General features: G+C 38.1%; 2 protein-coding genes across 7 annotated transcripts; both read left to right on the top strand.

The window, feature by feature from the left end:
• The first annotated feature begins 5,098 nt into the window (after positions 1 to 5,098).
• Positions 5,099 to 12,957, top strand: LOC141432402 (uncharacterized). The gene is made up of 5 exons (XM_074093944.1): positions 5,099 to 5,591; positions 7,400 to 7,568; positions 8,617 to 8,769; positions 10,436 to 10,530; positions 11,065 to 12,957. Exons 1-5 carry the CDS (start codon positions 5,549 to 5,551, stop codon positions 12,174 to 12,176), a joined length of 1,572 nt encoding a protein of 523 aa, XP_073950045.1. The 5' UTR covers positions 5,099 to 5,548; the 3' UTR covers positions 12,177 to 12,957.
• A 2,645-nt stretch (positions 12,958 to 15,602) lies between these two features.
• Positions 15,603 to 24,034, top strand: LOC141432401 (uncharacterized). Of its 6 annotated transcripts, none has more exons than XM_074093940.1 (6): positions 15,603 to 15,999; positions 17,290 to 17,448; positions 18,215 to 18,357; positions 18,982 to 19,164; positions 20,446 to 20,612; positions 23,803 to 24,034. In XM_074093940.1, exons 2-6 carry the CDS (start codon positions 17,413 to 17,415, stop codon positions 23,961 to 23,963), a joined length of 690 nt encoding a protein of 229 aa, XP_073950041.1. In that variant the 5' UTR covers positions 15,603 to 15,999; positions 17,290 to 17,412; the 3' UTR covers positions 23,964 to 24,034. The 6 variants fall into 6 exon arrangements, with proteins under 6 accessions (XP_073950041.1, XP_073950044.1, XP_073950038.1 ...); XM_074093943.1 differs by lacking the exon at positions 15,603 to 15,999 and adding an exon at positions 16,091 to 16,202 and having other exon boundaries at positions 18,210 to 18,357; XM_074093937.1 differs by lacking the exon at positions 15,603 to 15,999 and adding an exon at positions 16,096 to 16,202.
• Positions 24,035 to 24,759: the final 725 nt, after the last annotated feature.

Below are 24,759 nucleotides of genomic sequence, written 5' to 3'. Positions count from 1 at the left end.
AATTTTGGACCTTATATTACTACTAGCTTTTGCCCGCGGCTCCGCCCGCGTGGTATTCGGTTATCGCGCGCTGTTCCCTCGGGAACTGTGCATTTTTCCGCAATAAAAAGTAGCCTATATCACTCTCAGGCCCATAAACTATCTCTATGCCAAAAACCAAGTCGATCCGTCGCTCCGTTACGGAGTGAAAGACGGACAAACATACACACAAACACACACACACTTTCGCATTTATAATATTAGTTTAGATGGATTCTCAATCTTATAACATTTTGAATTTTGAGGATGGTAGGAGTGGAGTTGAAATAAAAAGTAGAAAAAGACCCCAAAAACCAATATTATAACCAGGTCATCCGTCCATCTCGTTGGTGGACGTCCTACGCTGCGCTTGCCGATCCGCCGCCGCCACCGACCGATTAACCCAACCGCTTCCAACCGAGGCAACTGGAAGTCTATGGGGGTTGCCTATGTCCAGCATTGGGCGTCCTACGGCTGTTATGATGATGATTATATTCTCCATGCTTTCCCCTAATGCGTATCTTATCGCACAAACTATTCCCTGCGCCATTCCCTAATAACATATAAATTGTTTAAGTATATATATATGTCGCTCCTTACATCGCGTCTCAGACATATTGAATGGATTGCTAATGAATTAAGAGGTTGCCAAATTACATTAGGGTGATTTGATGGCGACGGAATAACTAGACGAACGCTGCTAGAAAGTGATGCTACTTATATGAAAATACTTGGCATTACAAGACCTGTTTTACTTATTTCATCATCATCATCGTCATCCCAGCCTTTATACGTCCCACTGCACAGGCCTCCTCTCAAAATGAGAGGGCTTGGGCCACAGTTTCCACGCGGGCCCAGTGCGGATTGGGAACTTCACAGACCAATGAATTGTTTCGCAGGTTTGTGTAGGTTTCCTCACGATGTTTTCCTTCACCGTAAAGCTCGTAGTAAATTTCAAATGTAATTTCGCACATGAATTTGGAAAAACTCAGAGGTGCGAGCCGGGGTTTGAACCCACTTTCCACTGCTTGAGAGGCGATAAGTCAAACCACTAGCCACCACGGCTTCTACTTATTTATAGCCACTATATTCCTTATTCTTAGGGACTTAACTGTTATTTTGTCCTTTTAATTGTGTTGTGTTGGCGACTGGTTGGGGCAAAGCCTCCTTGTTAATATTATTTACGTTTATTTCGTAAGGGCTCAGAGAGAATTATTTTAAAAATTGTGAGAATACAATAAAATCAGCCCCAATAAATACAATAATATACGCACGACGTGAATAATATTACAATTCAAATTATTTTTATTTTAGTTATTAATTCTTTCGTTTATTTTTAATTCTTTATTATTTAAATCCGGTGCAATCAGTCTGACAGAAGTAGGTACTTCAAATCAGTTGCTGTAGTTCTTAAACTTGTGAGAAAAACTTTGATCAAAAATATCTGAACACGACTCTATTGTTAACGGCGTAGAAGCGAGTTCAGATATGTTTGATCAAATTTTTGCTCACCAGTTTACGAACTCGACTGCACATCAATTCAGATTGGTTAACCAACATCGTTCTTTTCTTATTCCTTTGCCTTATTTCCTGTAGTTAAAACCATCGTAATCCCCTGCTTTTTATTTAAATCACCAACACATTGTACATATATCTCAATGATAAAATATACCTCGTTGAGTATCTTGCCGGATTCTTCTCAACAGAGGTTTTCCCGAACCGGTGGTAGATTTTTTTTACATTAATAAGTGCTTGTTATAGCCTAAATTGAATAAAGATATTTTGACTTTGACTTTGAATGTTCGCCTTTGTACATATATCTCAATGTTTTTCAATTGTGTTTGTTACTTATTTTGTACAATAAAGAGTTTACATACATACATATATTGTAACCATTTGCAATATTAATCACATGCGTGCGAATATGAATGACCAGCTTTACATTTGCCACAATTTAATTTTGATTAACATTTATTCTGACTAGACTGACTGTTAGGGTTGCCAAAACAAGGGTTGCTTTACATTTCACGACCGGATGGCCAAGTGGTTAGAGAACCTGACTACGAAGCTTGAGGTCCCGGGTTCGATCCTCGGCCGAGGCAGATATTTGTATGAATAATACGAATGTTTGTTCACGAGAGAACAGTTGGATGTTTAAGATGTATTTATCTATCTAAGATTGTTTATCCGTTGCCTGGTGTCCATAGTACAAGCTTTGCTTAGTTTGGGACTAGGTCAATTGGTGTCAAGTGTCCCATGATATTTTTTTTTTTTACATTTTTACTGCCAAGACTCGTTGGTCCTAGTCTAACTGTATGCTTGCTTATTGGCTCGATTACCGCGGCTTCTTTTTACCCGACTGCAAGGAGATGTATTGTTAATTGTTGTATACAGCTCACGCTAACGAAAGCCGCTTGTAAAAGCTTTCAACTTATAAGTGAACGATATTTGAGTACAATTTACATACAACATAATGTATTGTATACAACGGTATATACAAGTTGCTGGAGACAATTTTGTTCCCACGCTCCAGTGATAAAATTAATTTGTGTACTTTATGCATAGACAAATTTACTAATAGACTGGAAATTTCTTTTATAAAATTATAAAATACTAGCTGTTGCCCTGTTGTAAAAAAATATATTATGGTCTCTGAAGGGACGAATAAAGTCGAAATATATATTGTTCGACATTATTCGTACTTAATGTGGATATGACTACGATTGGTTTAAATAACCTAACCTAACCAACAAAAAGTTGGAAAACCCCCGACTTTGTCACTTCAAAGTTCAATACCCCAAAAACGGCTGAACCGATTTAGATAAAACACGCCTAAGAACCATCGCTAGAAAACCTGCTATCAAATAGAAATATTGCATTCAAATCGGTCCAGAGTAAGAGGGATGTTACGATACGAACTTTGATTTTCGAATTTGCTTCTGGGGTCGAACCTACTACGATTTTCTATTTGAAAGGCTTTAGGTAAAACCTAACCAACAAAACTTTGGAAAACCCCCGACATTGTCACTTCAAAGTTCAATACCCCAAAAACGGCTGAACCGATTTAGATAAAAAAATGTCTAAGACCCATCGCTAGAAATTTGCTTTCAAATAAAAAAAACCGCATTCAAATCGGTTCACCCGTTTAAGAGCTACGATGCCACATACAGACACACAAAGCGGTCAAACTTATAACACCTCTCTTTTTGCGTCGAGGGTTAAAAACCACTTAAGTCACAACGGCTCTAAAGAGCTAATATAATGGGACTCTATTGGTTAAATCTTCCATGAATTTGCAGAACAAGTTTGCGAGAGTAATGCTTCTGGTTTATAACAAGGTGTAAGACATATTGTGTAATGTGTGACGTTATTGTAATTATAACACGCTCTCTTACATGTTATAGAGCAAAGTTGTGTACACTTTGTAGCGGTTACGTTAAGAAATTAAATTTGCAGTCAATATTTCCCAGCCCCCTGCGGATTCCGATGGTTGAGATTAACAAAAAATCAAAATCAAAACGTCTGTAAGTGAGCCGCAAAGGGATTGATTACATACGTGTATTTTTTTCGTATTAGCGTTTTTGGAAATACCATCATTGTCAAGAAGAATGCGCAGTAAGAAACTTGGCAGAAAGATTTTTTTTAAACTACTCGTAACTGTAACCTACATTATTAAGTACTGCTTGACTATGAAAGCTCACAAGTTGGAAAACTTCAAAGTTCAGTGTCACAAAAACGGCTGAACCGATTTTGATGAAACATATCTAAGATATCCATCTTAGAAAGCTTGATTTTAAATATAAAAACCGCATTCAAATCGGTCTACCCGTTTAAGAGCTACAGTGCCACAGACAGACACACAGATACACATAGCGGTTAAACTTATAACACTCTTTTTGCGTGGGGGGTTAAAAACTAAAACTAAACATGTAACTATATCTACTATCATCTAATCTACTATCTAATCCGCGGGCAATATCTAGTACTTCATAAACAACAATGTAACAGAGCCAGCGAATTCACAACGCGCAAGTAATGAAGATAAAATTACAACTCTAGTTAACGATGATGGAAATGGATAAAGCTTTTGTTTTACAAAAAAAAAACATGACATTGGAAATAACGGACGACACGTATGATTGAAAACCGACACCTAATTGATGAAGCGTACGCGGTTTTTTCCATATTACAGGCAGGAAATAACAAAACAACCACGGACAATTTTAACTCAAGAGTACAAAACGATTATATAGACATCGTTACCTAAACGATTTGGTTCTTGGCAAACCTTGGCTTATCGGTACTTGGCAATTCGGTTATACTGCTCTCACAATGGTTAAATGCAAGCAATTAAATCGCGGACCGGAAGACGAGCTGTCGGTAGGCCTCCAACAAGATGGAGCGACGACCGGATGCGGAAAGCACAAGACCGGTCGGAGTGGAGAGCCTTGGGGGAGGCCTATGTCCAGCAGTCTTCGGCTGACATGATGATGATGATGATGAATTAAATCGCTGCCAACCCGATTGCAAGCATCAAATCTGACAGCTGCCATCTATGTTATGGCATGCATTTTCTCATAGTAAGATATTTGTAAGATAATAAAGTAGTAGGTATCACCGACTTACCAAATATCTCCGATAAGCCAAGGTTTGCCCTACCTATTCAATAAAATGGATGTCATTTGGAACACTTGTTTAAATACAAACATACGATGTACTTCATTCATTTTAGATCACTCTCCTAAGTCGCTATACTCCTAACAGGTGGCCGCGGTTGTTGGCTGAGGATCAGGTAATAAACCTTCATGGCGACTTTCTTGTGAACAAGTTCCTACAGTTACAATCTGTACCTGCGATCTCTACTATAAATATTCAGGATTAAAATTATAATACATTATAACCTATGTGAAATATAATCCGATGACATTACATAAGGCACCGCCAACAAAACAAGTGTTTTAAAAATAAAAACTTAACTGAATTTGTTTTAGCGTTGGATTACAAAGTAACGGTTAATCGAAATTCCAACTAACCGTGCTTCGTTTTAATTAATTTTGCTGTTGTATTTGCTTTTATTCTGAAGGCATGATAATTTAAAACACTATCAAATAAACTACTCCATGTAACCTTTGTTATGAATCCCATGAGACGTATTTTATGGGGGGGGTAATTTTTTGGTGGTAACCCCTCATAACTCACAGGAGGGCAAGCCAGGCACATCTTGTTATTTTTTTTCTTGACAGTTTATACCTGCATATCCTTCTTCAAATGGAATGGTAGAGAGAGTATACTTAACGCTACAGACGAATTAGAGGATACAATCTGAATTATTTTTATGCATTTTATCATAACGTTTTTTCTTAAATTATAATTGTAATTTAAAGCAGAAATTCTTGGGTAGTATTTTTTTTTTTCAAATTAAAAATATTTTTTAATCGACACGCGACGTGCGATACTAGGCATTGCCAGCATTTCGGATAAAAACAATGTGTTTTCGTTTGTTATTTTCCCATTGACGCCGACCAGAGTAATGGGTTTCAGCATTTATTGGATTGTGACTGCGAGCCTGGAATGTAAGTGAACTAATTGTTTAATGCACTGTGTGTATTTCCAAGTCGAATTGGAGTAATGCCTCCAAAAACTGACTAAGCCCTCTCACAAAACCTTACTCTACGAACTGTATATCCAGGCTTCAAGTGCCTACCAAAAATCAGCAGACAGGCCAGAGGTTGTGATGTTTCGTCGTTTTCATCCCAGTCTATATACGTCCCACTGCTGGGCACAGGCCTCCTCTCAGAACAAGAGGGCTTGGGCCATAGTTCCCACGCGGGCCCAGTGCGGATTGGGAACTTCACACGCACCATTGAATTGCTTCTCAGGATTGTGCAGGTTTCCTCACGATGTTTTACTTCACCGCAAAGCTCGTGGTAAATTTCAAATGTAATTCCGCACATGAATTTCGAAAAACTCAGAGGTGCGAGCCGGGGTTTGAACCCACGACCCTCTGTTTGAGAGGCGATAGGTCAAACCACTAGGCCACCACGGCTCGTCGGCCTCGTCGTTTTAGGAAAGTGAAAATCTTTGAAAATTTAATTTATTTCTTCAATAGTTTTCTATACTCCCTATTATAATTTCTAGTTATTCTTTACTTTATTCCGTTGTTAAATTTGCATGTAAGCGATAAGATCGTTAATTGCTTAATTTAAGCTTTTTCTCGCTGCACCTGTTCTCTGTATTGCTTACTATGGATATTAACTAAAGATTCATTGTATTGTAAAGCTTAGAACTACTGCAAGATACAATATCAAAGACCAGTAACTTTCTTTAACACTGCGAAACAACTATAAATCCTTACAATTTGACCTGTAAAAAGTTAGGATTTGTAGACAATTGGCTCTAACATTTGATCTGTCATTTTATTAATATAAAACCTTATCGCATTTTATATGGATGATTTGATTTTAAATATATTATAATGTGTGCCGCCATTATATGACGACAAGCTATTGTGAGCTGTCACCAGTATACTGTATATTATCTGTTCAACTACCTGTTGAACTGAGAAGTAGAAGAAGACAAATAGGCCTTATGAAATAAGCTCAGCAATGCTCGGAATTTCTCTACGGGATCAAATCAGTAATGAGGAGATACGTAGATGAACGAGGAACGTAGCCGCGTGAATTAGCTCATTGAAGTGGCAATAGACAGGCCATATAGCACTGTGAACAGATGGCCGTTGGGGCGGAAATGGTAACCGCGCATCGGCAAGCGCAGCGTAGGACGTCCACCAAGGAGATGGACAGATGACCTGGTTTAAGGCACGGGTTTACGTTGAATGCAGACCGCTTCCAACCGAAGCTACTGGAGGTCTCTGGGGGAGGTCTATGTTTAACAGTGGACGTCTTACGACGGGTATGATGATGATGAACCGAGATAGTGAGAGCAGCGAGATTTAGGCATATCTTTGGATACAACACACAGTTTTGCCGGTGGTAGGACCTTGTGCAAGGTCCGCCCGGATTGCTACCATCTTGCTCGCTAATCCTGCCGTGAAGCAGCAGTGCTTGCACTGTTGTGTTTCGGCGTGGAGAGTAAGACAGCCGGTGAAATTACTGGCACGTGAGGTATCCCATCTTAGGCCTCTAGGTTGGCAACGCGTCTGCAATACCTCTGGTGTTGCAGATGTTTATGGGCGGTGGTGATCTCTTACCATCAGGAGACCCACTTGCTCGTTTGCCATCCAGTCGAATAAAAAAAAAAGAATAAACAGTATTAGTACAAAAGCGTTGACATACTTGTAATGACTGACTTCACGTTAAAATGTAAGCGACTCGATGAGAACTGCTGATTAATAAGCCGATGCTTCTATCAATTCTTGTAGTGTTGTTGGCCTCAAAAACTTCAGCAAGGGTAACGAAGCCACTAATCCTGAACACAACGGAAGGATGTTTGTCAGGGAACCAAAGTCTCGCGAAATGTGGGATCCACGCTGCGACAAAGAACCGAATGAAGATTCTGCGGAAGCAAATGTACTCCACACCCGTTGGTTTGTACGTATACTTTCATAATGTTTTATTACAAAAATATGTACTACTATTTTTCCATATATTATAAACAGGACGTAATTTATTGTAAACATGATCAGTAGTTTGTTCTCATTCATAATGGACATTTGGTGACGTGACAGATGCCTCAGATGTACACTACTCTCTCATGTAAAATTACATGTACGCAGAACATCGCTGCTCCAAGAAAATTCAAAATTAATGATGGCTATCGCGTATGAATTCGCCGCCAGAGGCGCTAGTGTAGCGTGAGGTCTCCGAAATGTCAAATCTCATAGTTTTTGGGCGAGTTACGCGGGTTTATTTACAATTAGAATAATTTTGTGAATATTTTGCATTACCTGAAATTAATTATGGCAATTATGTGTTACGGGGCAGTGAATGTCTGTGTTTTGAGACAGTTTTGTCTTTCGGAAACTTGTCCTACCTTTTTTTCCGACCAAAACGGGTCTACGCAATACTGTGGTTGCTCAATATTTTTATGGTACAGTTTTAAGGAGTATTAAATATGATTTTAAACTAATTTTTGTTTTCACGCCCGTAATAACAGACTTTGAAAGCCACACTTAAACCTCACGCAGCAGTGGCGCCATCTAGAAAGACAAAAAACGATAGTCATTATGCGAACATTTCAACTGCTTCATTTTTGTGGTGTCATTTTTTTATGATAGGCTGTAGAATTAGATGAAATTTTCCATTATTTTTTAAACGTCCCGTACTTTACTAGATAACGTGGAAACTGTAACAGAATCCTCTACCATGACAACAAAAATGTGCACACTAAAATCATATGCAATAAACGCTCGAACTAAACTTAAAATTCATTGTAGTAACACTTCACAGCAATAAAACAAACATGTGTGATTGCTGTTTGTGCTAGGTAGAAATGATAGAAATGCAATGATGGTCCTTCCAAAAGCGCTAGTAGTTTAAAAAAAATACATGTAAAAGAGCCTTTGCGGCTACTTGCAGAAGAAACTTTTTTTTAAATATAATTTAGTATCAGGTTTAATGACCTTGTATTTTTTTCCAGCACTTACCCAAACGTGCCAAATTCGTACGAAGTAGACATGGGCTACAGTCCCAACGTTGGGTTTGAGCCTTATTGGCCGGGGACCACCATAAGGGGCACCACTCGACGCGACTACAAGGTTTGCGGTGTTATATGCCCTTCTATGTATATAAAGTAAGTACCTTTACCCACTTGTGAGCTACTTGGGGTTATACATACTAACTTTGATCATACTGTAGGTACCTATCTACTTCCTTTTTGTACAGTCGGCATCAGTTATTTAGAAGCGGCCAAGGTGGTTAAAATATCGATACATGAACTCTAATACCTTATCTTATCTTATCGTTAGGGGTCCTTGTGGATACACTTCGACCCGTAGGGATCTTTTGTGTAATTACCCCTCCTTCGCACTTACTCTATTGACTTTATCACCTCGTCCATAAATGGTCCATGGATGATTTGACGTAGGGGTAGTACCTTTAAGTCTCCCGGTGCGGGGTATCCGTCGCCAAAGAGCCTCATTCTTAATCTGGCGAGGGCGTCACATTCACACATAATGTGTTCCATTGTTTCGTCTTCCTCGCCACATATTCTACAAACTTCATTGTATGTATGTACTTATGTATGTAAACTCTTTATTGCACATAAAAATAAAAATACAAATACACAGAGAGGACAACAAAGGCGATTGTCCTGTACCTAGTCCCATCTTTACTAGTATGTGTTTAGTATCGAAATTACCTGTAAATGCCCCGACGATATGTCAGAGTTGTTTCCTACTGAGTGTCCAGAGTTTTTTAGTCCAGCTTGTGCTGACATTTTCGATGAATCGTTTTGAATGCTTTAGACCTTCCAGTGTTTTCCACTTGTTGGTGTTTAAGTCTGGTGTGGTCGTTTATGGCATTCTTTATGGTTCCCTGTGAAAGTCCCACATACGGTTCGGGCCCTATGTTTTTGTTCATTGACCCTTCCTTTGCTAGCTCATCTGCTTTTTAATTTCCGATAAAGCCTTTGTGTCCTGGGATCCAAACCAGTCTCACGTTGTTGCGTCTACCAAGCTTGTTTAATGCTTGTACTCCATTATAGATCAGTCTTGAGTCAACCTTTGGCGATGTGAGTGCCTTTAAAGCTGCTTGACTGTGCTATATACATAGATGGTTTTTTCCTTTACCTTCCTATCTATATTTTCCTGTGCACAAGAGATAATTGCATACGTACGGTTGCATAATTTCCCATGCTTACGCTACTGTTGAAGTCCTTGACATGAATGCCGGCTCCTGTACCTACCGGATTTCATTTTAGATCCATCCGTTTTACCATGAGTTTTCACTGCCTTCCGGCAGTGTCAGTCCTTCTGCCCATTCAGCCCTTGTGGGAACATGAACCTTGAAGTTCCTTCGGAACATGTACTTTGATTGCATTTTGTGACAACCCATCGCCGTTATACTATCAAGGTATTTGTTTTGTTCCATTTTAGTGTGCTTCGTCCTCGGAGCGGAATCGTTCCACAGGCCGTACATTTTCATTCTGTGCAACGACTTCCGCGCTTCGGATTCTATAGCAATATGCAATGGTGGTAGGTCCAGTAAGACTTCCATTGCTGATGTCGGCGTTGTTTTGAACGCCCCTGTGATAGCCATGCAGGCCGTACTCTGGATTTTAGCCAGTAGATTACTCTAATACCTTAATAATAAAGTGCATGTGCCGATATTTTTGACCACAATACAATATAATACTTACCTTTGGTTACCTAGCTACGCCACTGAACGACACCCACTGGAAAAGATGGGTCCGTTTTGTAGGTTGTACGGAATGCTAAAGAACTTTCTTTTAATTTTAGTTATGGTCCAGTCTGTGCTATAAATAAGAACAATGAATACAAGAGCTTTATATCCTACTGCGACATGAGAAACGAAGACTGCGTTGGTTCAATGCGTGAGCTTATTTTTTTTAAATTATTTATTTACTCAAATAAAAAACAAAAGAAGTACAGAAATACTTATAACTATAAACCTCTGCCAAACTGCGTAGCAGTTTGTTGGTAGAAAGTGTAGAACTCTCATTCACTATTCTTATTCATTTGTCCACATTCGAATCTCGATACCTCATTAAACTGGTCCCTATTGACATGGTCCACAGTTTCAATTCGTCGACATTCCTATGTAACATCTGTAACCATACATTGTGGAAAAGCAATAAAATATTGAGTATTGAGTATGTTGTAATCTTCCTTACTCGACCACATTCTTACAGCTACCTATATATGGTTCTCACTGTTGCCTCGTTCACATTTCTATACGGTCCACATTGCTGATTCTTCCAGATTTCTATGTAGTGCACATTTAATTTAGTAAATGATCTAATTTGTAATGAGCAACGCGTTCTTTTTAAATTGGCTCGAGTATGTATCTCGGGTATCGGGCTTTAAAAGCACTTCAAAATTGAACATGATGATTGTCTCATTTGCAGGTTGGCGTGCGATATACAAGGGTGAGTGCAGCGCGTTCGTCAGAACCTATCCAACGAAGAGCTCGGACATTCGCAAACGCATTTCATCATACATCACCGAGTACTTCAATCGTACACCCACAACCGCAGCACCTGGTGTTGCCTTCTACGATGACATGAGAAAATATGGTCCATCCAACTTGGAATATTATGATGTAAATCTAGATAGCAAAAGCCGTAATAAAGGAGCTCAAAGGTCAAAACGGGGACAAATCACTAAAAACATTGTTGGAAATAAACATAATCGACAGGGTCCTTATCGTGGTGAACTACACGGGGATGTTCGTAATCATTATGACATGGGGCGAAAAGGTCGTGGTCAAAATGGTCCGAATCAAAAAGATCGTGGGCAAAATGGACACAGTCTAATAAGGCCAATTGGATCTAGTTTACAACAGAAAGATATGGCTGGAAATCTTCAGGTTCATATCAATAACAATCGAATAGGTGAACCTAGTCAAAAAGTTCCTGGTCGAAAAGGCGCCGGCCGAAATGGCCAAAAGAAAAAGGAATTACATCGACGTGGTGAAAATACTGAAGTGCTAAATGGAAGAAGTCTTAATCGAAAAAATTCAAGGCAGAACGATGACGGTCAAAACGGGCAAAATAGAAAAGATTTCCGTAAACTGGGTCGATATAAACGTGATATAGTTGGATATACAAATAACAATTTGAAAAACCTGAAAGATACAAATCGAGAAGTTACGGGCCGAAATAATTCAGGTCAAAATTATCAAAGCCGAAAAGAAGGAAGTCGGAAAAGCCGGTACCTACGAAATAAAGATCATGCTAAATCTAAAAATAACTTTAGTCAAAAAGGAAGTAACCAAAATAGGAAAGAGTCAGTTCAAAAAGGTCAACTTATTACGGCCAGACATGCTGAAACTGACAATAATGCAAGCCAAATTGATCCATATCAAAAAGTTTTAGATATAAACGATATCAGTCGAGATATCCAAAGACGAAAAGTGCCAGATGACTTATACCAAAGTCATAAAATTTTAAGTCTCCATAAAATCGTAAAGCGAAAGCAAGTAGAAAATGGTACTGATCAAAAGGGGCTACGAAAATAAAATTGACCCAAGTCGACAAGGCTCGGAACCGGTTTATAAAATAGCGGTAAATACCGGTTTATTTCGGTTAAACTCCGAACTTTCATAAGAACGCGAACGTTTTTAAGAAAGAAAGAAAGAAAATACATTTATTCACAACACAAGACACAACAATAGTATTAACTTAAATAAACCGGTTTATTCGACGAGTGACAGCTGGCCGGCCGGCCGGCGGCGGGCGGCGACGTTTAGCATGCGCCGGAATAAACCGGTTTTTATTGTTCTAAACCGGTTAATCTGACAAGAACTTTATGGAAATGTTCCCTTGAAAACCGGTTTAAAAATAACGGTTTCGCGAACGTAACCAAAATGAAAAGGTTTTGCACCAAGTACATGATAACGGTTTGGAAATTTAACCGGTATCCGAGCCATGCAATTCGAAAGTATCTAGATCATGGCTTATATCATCGTTATGTCCCCATAAAAGCACGAAAATATGATGCATAAAACGTACCTAATTGATAATGCTGATTACATTTTTGCTAACGGATACTGGACTAGTGGAGAAAATTAAAGTAGCACTCAGAGTGTGAGATTGTACACACTGTAAAAAAAACCCTTCACAAAATTCATTAACAGTAAAAGATATAACTTTAAAACACGTTTTACTTATGGTAATTACTATTTGATGCCTAACCTATTTAACCCCCGACGCAAAAAGAGGGGTGTTATAAGTTTCACCACTATGTGTGTCTATATGTGGCATCGTAGCTCATAAACGGGAGAACCGATTTGGATGCGGTTTCTTTTATTTGAAAGCAGGATTTCTAGGAATGGTTCTTAAACATGTTTATCAAAATCGGTTAAGCCGTTTTTGAGATATTGACTTTTGAAGTGACAAAGTCGGCGGGTTTCCAACTTTTTGGTGGTTAGGTTATAATTTTGTAGGTACCTACCATGTAGAGGAATAAGTAAAGAGATTTACGATCATATTTTTTAACTAAACAACTTCGCTTTGGCTTTAAGTTGCGATATCTAGGTTTTAGTATTCACTAAAAATATTCAATTTTTTTATAGCTTCCATATCACAATCTCTGTACACTCCAATAAATTTTAACTATAGTTCAGGAGGTAATACACGCTGTAAACTATAGTAGATTTCGGATAGGATGGGTGACACTGGCGTTTTTCCATTCCACGCTATGAACGTTTCAGGTCAATAATTTATAAAAAAATATACTTGAATCAGAACAAAAAAAATAAATATCTCTAAAGCTTGAAATATTTCGTAATAATAAACAAAAATCCCTTAAAAATATATTATTATGTTTTAAAACTAAAAAGATAAATTTTAATCTCGTCAACTTTCATCGCGTAAAACGGAACTATAAATTCAATAGAGCTTGACTTTGCTTATCGACCGAATCGATTCCACAATCTTGTCAAATCGTTTGACTCGCATCATTTGTCAATTAGTACGAGAGCGAATGTCCTTAAATGCGTCTTTGTATCGAGTGTTTCGTATAATTGTTTGATGTGTGAACTATTACTTTGTTATTCAATTTTGTTATTACGGTTTTTGTTATTTTTTTACCGTTATTAGTTTTGATATAGTGCCAAAGAAGACCGCATGGTTTGTGAGATACCGATAGACAAGCAAAAACACTTGCTACGCGGGTGAAGCCGCAGGCAAAAACTAGTTAAAAATATAAACTATCGCTAATAAAATCGATTAAACATCCTTAGCATATTTAATCGAGAATCGCAATAAATCGATTCCAATTTACATTGTCACAACCCTTTATTGGTTAGTGGCATGTGTCACCGTACCCATCCAATCCGAAAAGTACTATACCCTAAAGCATTGAAATAAAAACAAAAGCGTTCCTTGTTTCGTTGGTGTCTAAGGCACTTGTCCCACCGCCGACGATGAGCGAGAAGCGAGTAGAGCGAGTAATTAGAAACGAGTGAGCGAGCAGCGAGAAGCGAGTGTAGTTTTGTCGCTGGCTGTAAGAGTGCTCGAGTGCGACGGGCGATTACTCGCTCCACTCGACTCGCTCGAGCGGGGCGGCCGTCAAGCTGACATCGCTAAGCGAGTAAGTATCTATAGTTCAGCGAGTTTTATAGCTCTTGTCGCTGCGACAAAAGATGTAAGAGTGAGTTCTCGCCGACAGTGTGAACAGCCAGCGATCAACTATTAATATGTGTGTCTCTTTTATTCACACAGGATCTTATATCTTTTGTTCGTTTCTTGAGCGAGAAAATAGTCGATAGCCAATCGTTTCCTCGCCGGCGGTGAGACAACTGCCTAAGTTCTAACATAAATTTCTTAAACATGGTTTAAAGTTATTTAATTTCCTTCTGACGATTCCATATCAAAAGGGAAACAAGGAATTCTTCTCGGAATTTCAATTTAACTGCCAGTATTTACTACTCGTACACAGTCGCGAATAAAATCTAGTGAAAATCATAGTGGGACGATTTCGTGTAAATTTGTCCTGTTTCGTTTTTCCTTTAAAAAAAAACTATTTACTAAATATCCCCCATCTTTAATTTTATGTCGTTAACAACGAAGGCCATCTAGGGCGACCGTGTCAAACACTGGGACATTTTGGTTTATAATTAAAAAAAAAAAAAAAAATATACCGTAAATTTTAATATTTTTTTAAGTTGTGGCATTTAGTTTACTAATGTTTCGGCGAAAATTATTTAGCAAATTTTTACCTCCCAAACTATTTATTCCATATTTTTATTTAGGCGAAATGTTATTTCCCAACTCAACATTTCGCACTGATATCATTTCCCAACTAATCATTCACCTGGGATTTTTTTTAAGATGTCATTTATGTTTTGACCAAAATGTATTGATTGGCATACATTCTTCTAGCAACATATTGAATGGCATCCAACCTACTTTCCTAGAGGCAGTTTTCCTGGCTGCTATAAAAAAAGCCTTCGCTCCCACCTTAGCCTTCTGAACCTAAACTATCCAAGTCGCTTCTGCTCCGAACCGTCATGATCGCTCGCTTCGCTCGCTCGCACAAATTTTGAAGTAACTTTGTAATATAGAAATTGGTCAAATTTTATTTGACAATTAGTTATTTGCCTAAGCCAATCATTTGCTACATAATTATTTGCCACATAAAAGTGTGATGAAGTAAAATTTTGTAATAAGAAAAATGCGAAGTCAAGTTATGCCAACGGTTGGTTTGCAAAATGAACCTTCGGCAAAAGATTGGTTTGCTAAGTAAAATTTACACCGTGCAGTACACCGTGGCATTTATTTTACAATGTGCTTTATCGAGTACTGCCTTTTCGCAACGTAACGTTTGGCAACCTGTTTCATTTCGCAACTTTTCATTTCGCAAACTCTAAAACTGTAAATATTTCAGGATTCATTCCAGGGCCATCGTGTAGAACCCTTTAGGTTAGGTTAGGATAGTTTTATAAAATCCTGGAATATTTACAGTTTCAGAAATATTAAACTGTTGGGAAATGAAAAGTTGCGAAATGAAACAGGTTGCCAAACGTTATTCGCTGAAACATTAGTAAACCGTGCTTTATTTACGTGAAAGAAGTAAGTATTCTCTGAAACATCTAATGACATACATTGCCAAAATAAAGCACAATTTGAGTGTCATTCACTTCCTCCAGTAATTCCATTATACCAAATGCTTAATTTGTATTTCAACAGCGGCGTCTTTAGCCCATGTAGCGCCCGTGTGCAATTATTAGTTTAGCGCCATCTAGGAAGCGCGCGGTCAAAATGGAATACGTACAAAGTGCCGCGGCCGGCGCCCCTAACACCGCTGCGCCCGTGTGCAACGCACACCCTGCACTATAGGTAAATACGCCTCTGTATTTCAACATTGTAACATTGTAATAATCCGATAAATAATTCTCCCCCAACTTAAATAACTTGAAACGAGTAAAACGAAATGAGTCGTCATAAATAGAAAAAAAATAATCAGTCATAAAAGTTGATGGAGCCGAAATAGAAAATAGTTTGTGCACTGGCGTGGCGAAGCTGGCTTGAGCGATTCCAAAGTATACTTTAGATATTTACCCGTCATTACTTCGCAGAATTCTTTCTTCCTGACTAAATCAGTGTGTTCAGTTTTACGGAATAAAAATTCCAGCCCCTAATGTAAAGAATATCCTACTGATATTAGGTATAAATGCGAAATTCATGTGCGAAATGACATTTGAAATTTACCGCGAGCTTTACGCTGAAGGAAAACGTCGTGAGGAAACCTGCACAAACCAGCGAAACAATTCAATGGTGTGTGACGTGACGTGTGTGTGAAGTTCCCAGCCCGCACTGGGCCCGCGTGGGAACTACGGCCCAAGCTCATTGAGAGAGGAGGCCTGTGCCTAGCAGTGGGAAATATATAGGCTGGAATGATGATGATGATGATTATAAATGTGAACCAATCCAGTGGTGGTGTAGGGTATGGCACGCAGCACGGAATGCTGAGGACCTAGGGTTCGATTCCCAGCGCTGGTCTCTTTTTCTGTTCAGTTTGTATTTTCGTTGGATTTCACGGGATGACCGTAAAAGTAACAAATTAGGAGTTTAAATTAAAAAAATACAAAAAAAAGACTCCAAAAACCAATACTTAAATGTAAATTTTTATGAGTATATGTGTGTGTGTGTGTGTAAAGGAAATTTTCCAAAACTGCGAAATTTTTCAAATAGGAAAATTTAGGAAAATTTACATTCCCTAAATTTCTTGTGAAATTTTCCAGAACTTTCCGAGAACTATTCCAATTTTTTGGAAACTTCCTGTAACTTTAATATTTGTATGTGTGTGTAACTGTTACTCTTTCACGCTAAAACGACTGGATTAGAACTCTGTTTAGTAACTTTAAGTTCAACAGTTGGGTTCCATATTGAGAATTTTTAGCAGTCCACGATTTGAAATGGGTCCCGACTCTTGAATTTCTAATTTATGGACGTATCAAAGTTCTAACCCACTAGAGTTGTTTTCGTCTTCTTGGTTTTTTTTATGACAGGTTTTTTTTTATACATAGGTACTATTATAATTTACATTCTGAGGTCGTAAAGCGAATGACTTCGAAGTGGTCAATCGATCATCACCATGTAAAGCAACGTTCATATGTTTTCTTGCAGGTCAAAACTGAGCTACTAGAAACAGCCTAAAAAGTTACGCTAGCAGAATGCTGTGCATTGGAGGACGACCAGCATCCCTTAATTAGTTAAGTCAATCTTAAATGACAAAGAAAGATTAAAAGTATGGAAGCTGCACGGTTTTTGCTGTTATGTATTTACGTAAGTACATATTTTTCAATAATAATATACCTTAGGCTGCTATTTAAGAGTAAAACTACTAATAATTCTCAAGCAAACTTAGCCGTTATAGTTTCCCTGGAAAGTTTGATATACTTACTACCATCCTGAATTTTTTTCAAATTTTTCCACCTATATTTTAGATTTTAGAGGGGGGGACGCTCGATTTTAATGAAAATTTGCACCTTAAAGCTGAATATTTCGCAAAAAAATCATTGAATCGAAAAATCGTCTTAGCAAACCCTAATGGTTTTAAAAGACCTATCCAACGATAGCCCAAACTATAGGGTTGAATAAGAAAAAAAATCACCCCCACTTTACGTCTTTGGGATGTACCCTAAACAATTTTTTTTAGTAAAAAATACTGTACCATTTTGTCGGCATAGTTTACCTACATATATATCCGTGCAAAATTACAGCTTTCTAGCTTTGATAGTCCCTAAGCAAAGCCGCGGACGGACGGACAGACAGACAGACAGAGACAGACAGACAGACATTGCGAAACTATAAGGGTTCCGTTGTTGCCATTTTGGCTCCGCAACCCTAAAAACCAGCAGTTGCTGCACATAAATGCTGAGTGGATTGTTAGTTTTACTGTAAGTTTATTACCGTAAGGTGGTACTGATGGAACCAAAATGAAACGTGTCTTTCTGTTTCTCTCTTTCTCAAAAAAAGGTCGAGTGCTGCACGGACCCCAATTAATACAAATTTGAAAGTCCCATTTAATATCATAGTGTTTTCAGAACAGTATCTTCCGCGAACGCACTCACAGTCACAAGAAGAACCCGTTCACTCACTTTCCCTGCCGGGGCCAGGCAAGGATCAATCGCTGGCACCGAATCTGGCTCCTATCAGGGTGAACATGCACCTTCGGAGCCGAAGACAAGATGCGTGAGTGTTATTTTTAAAAACTTTTATTTAGTTTAACCTGTCCCGTTGTCTGTCTGTCTGTCCGTCTGTAATCAATTAATTATTACTACATACATGTGACAAATGTAACTAAAATTTATTTTTCCTTTTTAGTTCATTTCTTTTTTCTAATAAAAGCTTGTTTTTAAAAAGGTTTTTTTTTCTTTTAATTTTTATATATTATAACAGCAAACAATTATGACATCTAATACTATGACAAATAAAGGTTATGGCCCGTGACTAGGTACTAATATGTCAAGTCGTTTACCTTTACTTGCCCGAATTTCATTTGCCCGAATTTTACTTGCCATACCAACGTTTGCCATAAAATATATAGAACCGTTCTGTTTTCAGGATTTTTTAAAATGTCATGTCAGAATGCATTAAGTTAGTTTAGTTTAATATCAACTCTGAAGAAATTACTATTTCAGAAATAAATTACTTAACGGCAAATGAAAATTCTAGAAAACGATACATTCGGGCATATGAAATTCGGGCAAACGATAGAGAATCATGACAAGTAAATCTTTAAATTTCAATTGTTTCTGTCCGAATCCCAGTACAAGGTTATTTTAATGCGTAGGAATTGATGCTTTTTTTTTTCAGAGAACAACCTGCCGAAATTGTAGAAGAGACTAATAATGACAAATATGACCCAAATCGCGGGTTCGAGCCGTACTGGCCGGGCGGGGAATGGGTATTCATTAAAAGAACTACCAAAGGAACCACCAAACGCACCACCACCCAGCCCAAACTCTGCGGGACCACTTGTAACCACCTGTTAAAGAAGTAATAATAATAAATACCATTAGACACTTGACACCAATTGACCTAGTCCCACTTCATCATCATCATATTAACCGTAGGATGTCCACTGTTGGACCACCAGTTAGACCTCCACCTGCTTTTCACCTTGCTTCATCCACCGTAAACCCGCGACTTTAACCAAGTCATCCGTTCATCTCGTTGGTGGACGTCCTACGCCGTGCTTGCCGATCCGCGGTCTCACCGGGAGAACCTTCCGATCCCAACGACCATCTGTTCTCCATGCTATATAGCCTGCCCATTGCCACTTCAACGAGCTTATTCGCTTGGATAGCCAACATATCTCATTTCTGATTCGTGACCCCAACATATCTCATTTCTGATTTGTGACCCCAATATATCTCATTTCTGATTCGTGACCCCAACATATCTCAATTCTGATTCGTAGATATAGTCCCACTTGCTTTAGTTTTGGCATGGTTTGTAACCGATTACGAACCGATTTTCAAAATTCTTTTTTTATTCGAAAGTTATTTTCTCAGATGATTCCATTGTCACCAAGTCAATATCTGATGATGGAAAAAACCTAGGGAAATCGAGGGAAAACCTCAAATTTTATAGGCATACCTATGGCGATTTTGGCATTTTTAGCATTAAGATAAGCATTTACATTCAGAAAGTACCATTTGGTAACCTGGACCTGATGAAGAAGACCTTAGATGACCAATGGAACTAAGTAATGCTCGCTCGTCTATAAATGATCATGATTATTATATCTAGATAAGCGAAGTGTTAAGTTAATTATTCTTTCGAACTGATCTGATGCTGAAGCCAGAAGGTAGGCAACGGAACTCTGTTATAAAACAACGTAATTAAGCCGTGTTTGGTCTGAATGGAATCGTTGTGAGATGTACTTTGGCTACAAATCATAAAAAAGTGAGAAATAAAGAAATTTTTTCACAAAAAAGTACTTAAAACCGACTCCAAAAAAATAAAAAAAATTACAAAAAATGGAACCGACTACAAAACCCTTGAAAATATTTTTCTAGGTACCTACTACCACAAAGTCGGTGCCTGCACGAGCCAGAAGGAGTGGAACAATAGTCGTCTACCTTACCTACATACTGTGGGTTTCATTCCCTCCTTTTTTTATTTTTTTGGAGTCGGTTTTACTTTTTTGTTAATTGCCTTAGTTAATAACCTAGCATGGATACAAAATGGAAACTCTCTCTCTCTCTCTCTCTCTCTCTCTTCTCTCTCTCTCATCGGTATACTTTCATTTTCATATTGAATTTGACGTTTCAGGATGGGTAAAGTATGTGGGCACAAGCAGAACGAGGACTACATCAGAGAATGGTATTGCCCCGAAAAGCAGTGCAACGGTATATACTTCGACGAACTTGTCCAATTCACCACTTTCCAGGACTACTGCGAATTCATGCGGTACCAGTGCGACAGCAAAGTCAATGAAAGTTGGTATCCATTTTATCATCATCTAACGTTTTATACTTTCGTGATTTTCACTCATCGTCAAAATACCACAAACGGGACTTATCACGCTAATACATACGAGTAATGTTTACCTCGACGTTTCGACTACATTACAGCGGCCGTGGTCACGAGTAGACATCATTCATCATCATCATCAGCCAAAAGACACTGCTGAACAAAGCGGGAGGCCCTATAATGAACGACAACTCGCCACTTGCTTCCACCAGTTGCCCACAACTTAATTTCATACTTCATCATCATCATCATGTCAGCCAGAAGACGTCCACTGCTGGACATAGGCCTCCCCCAAGGCGCTCCACTCAGACCGGTCTTGTGCTTTTCGCATCCACCGCGATACCGCGATCTTAATCAGGTCGTCGCTCCATCTTGTTGGAGGCCTACCGACAGCTCGTCTCCCGGTCCGCGGACGCCATTCGAGAACCTTTTGACACCATCGGCCATCAGTCCTGCGAGCATTTCATACTCAACCCGTTTTTATGCGGGACAAATGTCCTAGAGACTACTGGTAGACTACTGGTAGTCTCTAGGGCATTTCCCGCACTAAAAAGTTAGGGACAGTGACTATTTTTTTCTACCTATAAACGGGACGACTATCTAAAGTGATTTTGAATACAAACAATGTTTTATTAAACAAACGTTTACAAGGTGTTAATTAAATAACTGAAATCCTCAGACACCTAAATAGCCTTTTTTTATTTTAAATTAGTTTATTGTATCCATTTTCAAATATCTTAATTATTTCAAAAAATATCTAAACCGCTGAACCGATTTAGATAAAATTCGGTGTACAGTGTAGTTCCAGGGAAGTTTTATTCCGGAAAATTGCATAGTTCCCGCGGGATAGCGATACATGAAATCTGCTTGGACTTTACCTAAAGTGAGTTTTTCGAAATTCATGTACGAAATTTCATATTTTGAACCAAGAGCTTTACGGAAAAAAATTGTGTGAAAATCTAAATGCGGTTCACAGAATACATACTTACCAGTTTTCTTATAGTTTCGGAAAAAAGTTGATGTGACGAATCCATAAGGGTTCCGTTTTTTGCCATTTGGCTACGGAACCCTAAAAATCTACCTTGTTGAGTTTGTAGAGTAGATTTAGTTTGTGGTGCACTGATTTTATGTCGAGGAAAAAGGGCTTTTTTTAATTAAAATAAATTTAATTGTAAAACACGTAATTCACAGTCGGAGCTGAAGCAAGAGAGAGGGCGCTAGTGTTGCCACTCATAATTAAAAATATTTATTTGTTGTTGTTGCCAACAGAGTTTCTTGCCGGATTCTTCTCAACAGAGGTTTTATCTATCTAGAGGTTATATATGTATAATAAGATTAAGATAAGATAAGATAAAGTTTATTGCAGAAAATGGGTACATACAAGATGGTACATAATACATGTTATTCACTGTGCGCCAAATTCGGCTTGGGTAGCATACAAACAATAAAAACCACTTGATTTTGTATATAATCTTTATTCTTCAGAACAAAGACATGGCTTAGTAACTAAAGAGTAATGAAACTAAAAATTCAGCACTTAAAATTATGCCCGAAACAAGGTACTTACGATAGCAAATAAAAACATAAATTAAGTAACAATTAAACAGATCAGACACATAAATGAGAAGCCATGTGATGCACTGAAGAACAGGCGCTGGCTCAGCATTGTGCTGCGGTAAGCCGCAGCGCTGGTATTCTGCCAGTACCCATACCGAGTAAGGACGCCGACCAACGTGATAAGCTCAGCGCAATCAAATGAGTTTTATTATTCAGTGGGATCCTAAAGTAGCAAAATTTATGAACCTTATTATTTATCTATGTGGCTGGTGCATAATGAGAGGCATTAAAGTACGCTGTACGAGTGTGGTTTTATGAAACGAGCCGAAGGCGAGTTTCATAATAAGATCACACGAGTGTTTTAATGCCTAATTATGTATAGCCGCATACATAACTTTATCTACATGCATATCATAAGTTTTCTATAATATGTTCAGATATGGCCTGTATTTTGACTTTGACTTTGACTTTGAATAATTATTATTATCTACATGCATGTCATAAGTTTTCTACAATATGTACAGATATGCATTGTTAAAAAAAGTATTACCGATACTTTAATGTCAACATTAAGATGTACTGTAATTTAATGTGAACATTAAGATGCACCCGCAGATACCAGGTTTCTTGATAAAGGCCATTTGATAGTCATTTCTGAACATATAATAGGGAAGTTATGATATGCATGTAGATAAAATAACTCAAGTATTTATTATTATTAAGTATTTTAAATGACAGAAAAAAATGAGGTGAGAGGGTTCAGAAAACTTCAAGATAAGAGTCTCTGGAGAGACAATAAGTGCAATCTGAGCTTAATACCAAAGTTTGATTTTGACTCAATGTTTCGGAGTGGTGGGGGGATATTGTTCCAGCACTTAGTGGATTGTTATCTGAAACACCCCCTGAAAGCAACAGTCTTGTGTTTGGGCACGCATATCACCACCTTACGCGAATCACGGATTAAACGCCTGGAGGAGGACCAAACGAGTTTTTTATGTAAATAGCTGGGCGTTTCGTTTGCCATTCAATTGTATCAAACAGAAAGCATGACAATAAAAGTTCGTATCTAGCAGATAGCTTGAAAATAACTGCGTTGTTCCAATATGGCGTTACGTGGGTACGCGGTGGGATAGTGAAACGAAATCTGGCACAAGCATTTTGCACTCTTTGGGGTTGCCTGCGTGATCGTTCTAAGAGACAGGGCCAGTACACCGTAAGACAATAAGTGAGATTGGATAGTATGAGCGATTCGCATAAATTAATTCTAGTGTTGACAATGAGAAAGTCCCGAAAATTGTAAAGATTTTTTAACCGATAGAAACAGCTGCGAACTGTTACGTGCATTTAAAAACGAAGTTTGTGGTCAATTAATAACCCAAGGCTACGAGCTTCTTCCACTCTCTACTCCAACACCGTCCAAAGTTATTTAAGGGTTATACTTAATTATTAATGAGTGCTTGTTATAGCATAAATTGAATAAAGATATTTTGACTTTGACTTTGAGCATTAGCTAAGTATCATTCGCAAGCCCGGTTCCTGTGTTTATTGATGATGCTACCAAAGAGACATATGCTCAAAAAACCAAAACTTATTTTACAGAGTGGATCTTTATACACATGGGGACATGCGAGTGGGACAAGAACGTATTGTACAAGCCGATCCAGAAGTCGTGGCATGCCGTGAGTCGCGCCGAGAGGTGGATAACCCTGGTCAGCAGGTCCCTGGCCAAGTACAGCTCCAGGACTGTCAGCTGGGGGTAACACTCGCAAGGAAACTATCAAATTCATTAATTGTTCCATGGATTTTTATACAATAAAAGTTCGATAATTAATTATTTTAATTTAAATTACTTAATTTGATTCATAATGTCAATTTTATTCGATTTTTTTAAACTAATATGCTTATAATGTTTTTTTTTTTATATTTCTATGCCAAAAATGGCAGAAGTTGCTGTTGACATTTATGTTAAAAATCATTACAAAAATTCAAATAGTGACTTTGCGGCAATCTCGCCGTGTCCCGACAGGGACTATCGAATTTTAACTCTTAGCTAATTATAAAATACCTAATTTAATAAAACTTTATGTTTTTTTTCACATATGAAAAGTTCAGATGAGGCAAAAAGTGTACTTGTGTGTCGTTGTGTTGTTTGTGTTGTGTGTGTGTGAAGTGTAAAAGTGTACTTGTTCAGTAACTAAAATCAACCCCAAAAGGGGAAATTCAAACTAATGTTTATATATACTAGCTGGTGCCCGCGACTTCGCCCCCAGTGAAGTTTTTTTTTTTTAATTTTCTAAATATTATTTTTATAAGAACCTTCTCCTGCCAATAGCAAACACAAAAATAATAAAGAAACGCCGGAAAAAAACGCCGCCAAAAAAGACAACTAAAAAGTAAAAAATAATTATGCACTACCTAGCTGTTGCCCGTGACTTCATCTGCGAAGAATACGTTTATCCCTATCCCGCGGGGACTATACTGATTTCCCGCAAAATTAGCCTAAGTTAATTTAGTATAAGTACCTAGTAATATTTTTTTTATCTAAGCGTCGTCGGT

This window comes from Choristoneura fumiferana, chromosome 11 (assembly GCF_025370935.1).
Source record: "Choristoneura fumiferana chromosome 11, NRCan_CFum_1, whole genome shotgun sequence".
Classification (NCBI taxonomy): domain Eukaryota; kingdom Metazoa; phylum Arthropoda; class Insecta; order Lepidoptera; family Tortricidae; genus Choristoneura; species Choristoneura fumiferana.
Note: the sequence above shows the minus strand (reverse complement) of the source record. Positions and strands in the feature narration are given on the sequence as shown.

What these genes read in the sequence shown, in the direction of transcription:
- LOC141432402 (XM_074093944.1), top strand. Translation starts at nt 5,549, where the DNA reads ATGGGTTTCAGCATTTATTGGATTGTGACTGCGAGCCTGGAAT. An exon ending in TACTCCACACCCGTTGGTTT is followed by an intron (nt 7,569 to 8,616) that starts GTACGTATACTT and finishes ATTTTTTTCCAG; the next exon opens with CACTTACCCAAACGTGCCAA. An exon ending in TGCCCTTCTATGTATATAAA is followed by an intron (nt 8,770 to 10,435) that starts GTAAGTACCTTT and finishes TTTTAATTTTAG; the next exon opens with TTATGGTCCAGTCTGTGCTA.
- LOC141432401 (XM_074093940.1), top strand. Translation starts at nt 17,413, where the DNA reads ATGGAAGCTGCACGGTTTTTGCTGTTATGTATTTAC. An exon ending in CGGAGCCGAAGACAAGATGC is followed by an intron (nt 18,358 to 18,981) that starts GTGAGTGTTATT and finishes TTTTTTTTTCAG; the next exon opens with AGAACAACCTGCCGAAATTG. An exon ending in CGACAGCAAAGTCAATGAAA is followed by an intron (nt 20,613 to 23,802) that starts GTTGGTATCCAT and finishes CTTATTTTACAG; the next exon opens with AGTGGATCTTTATACACATG.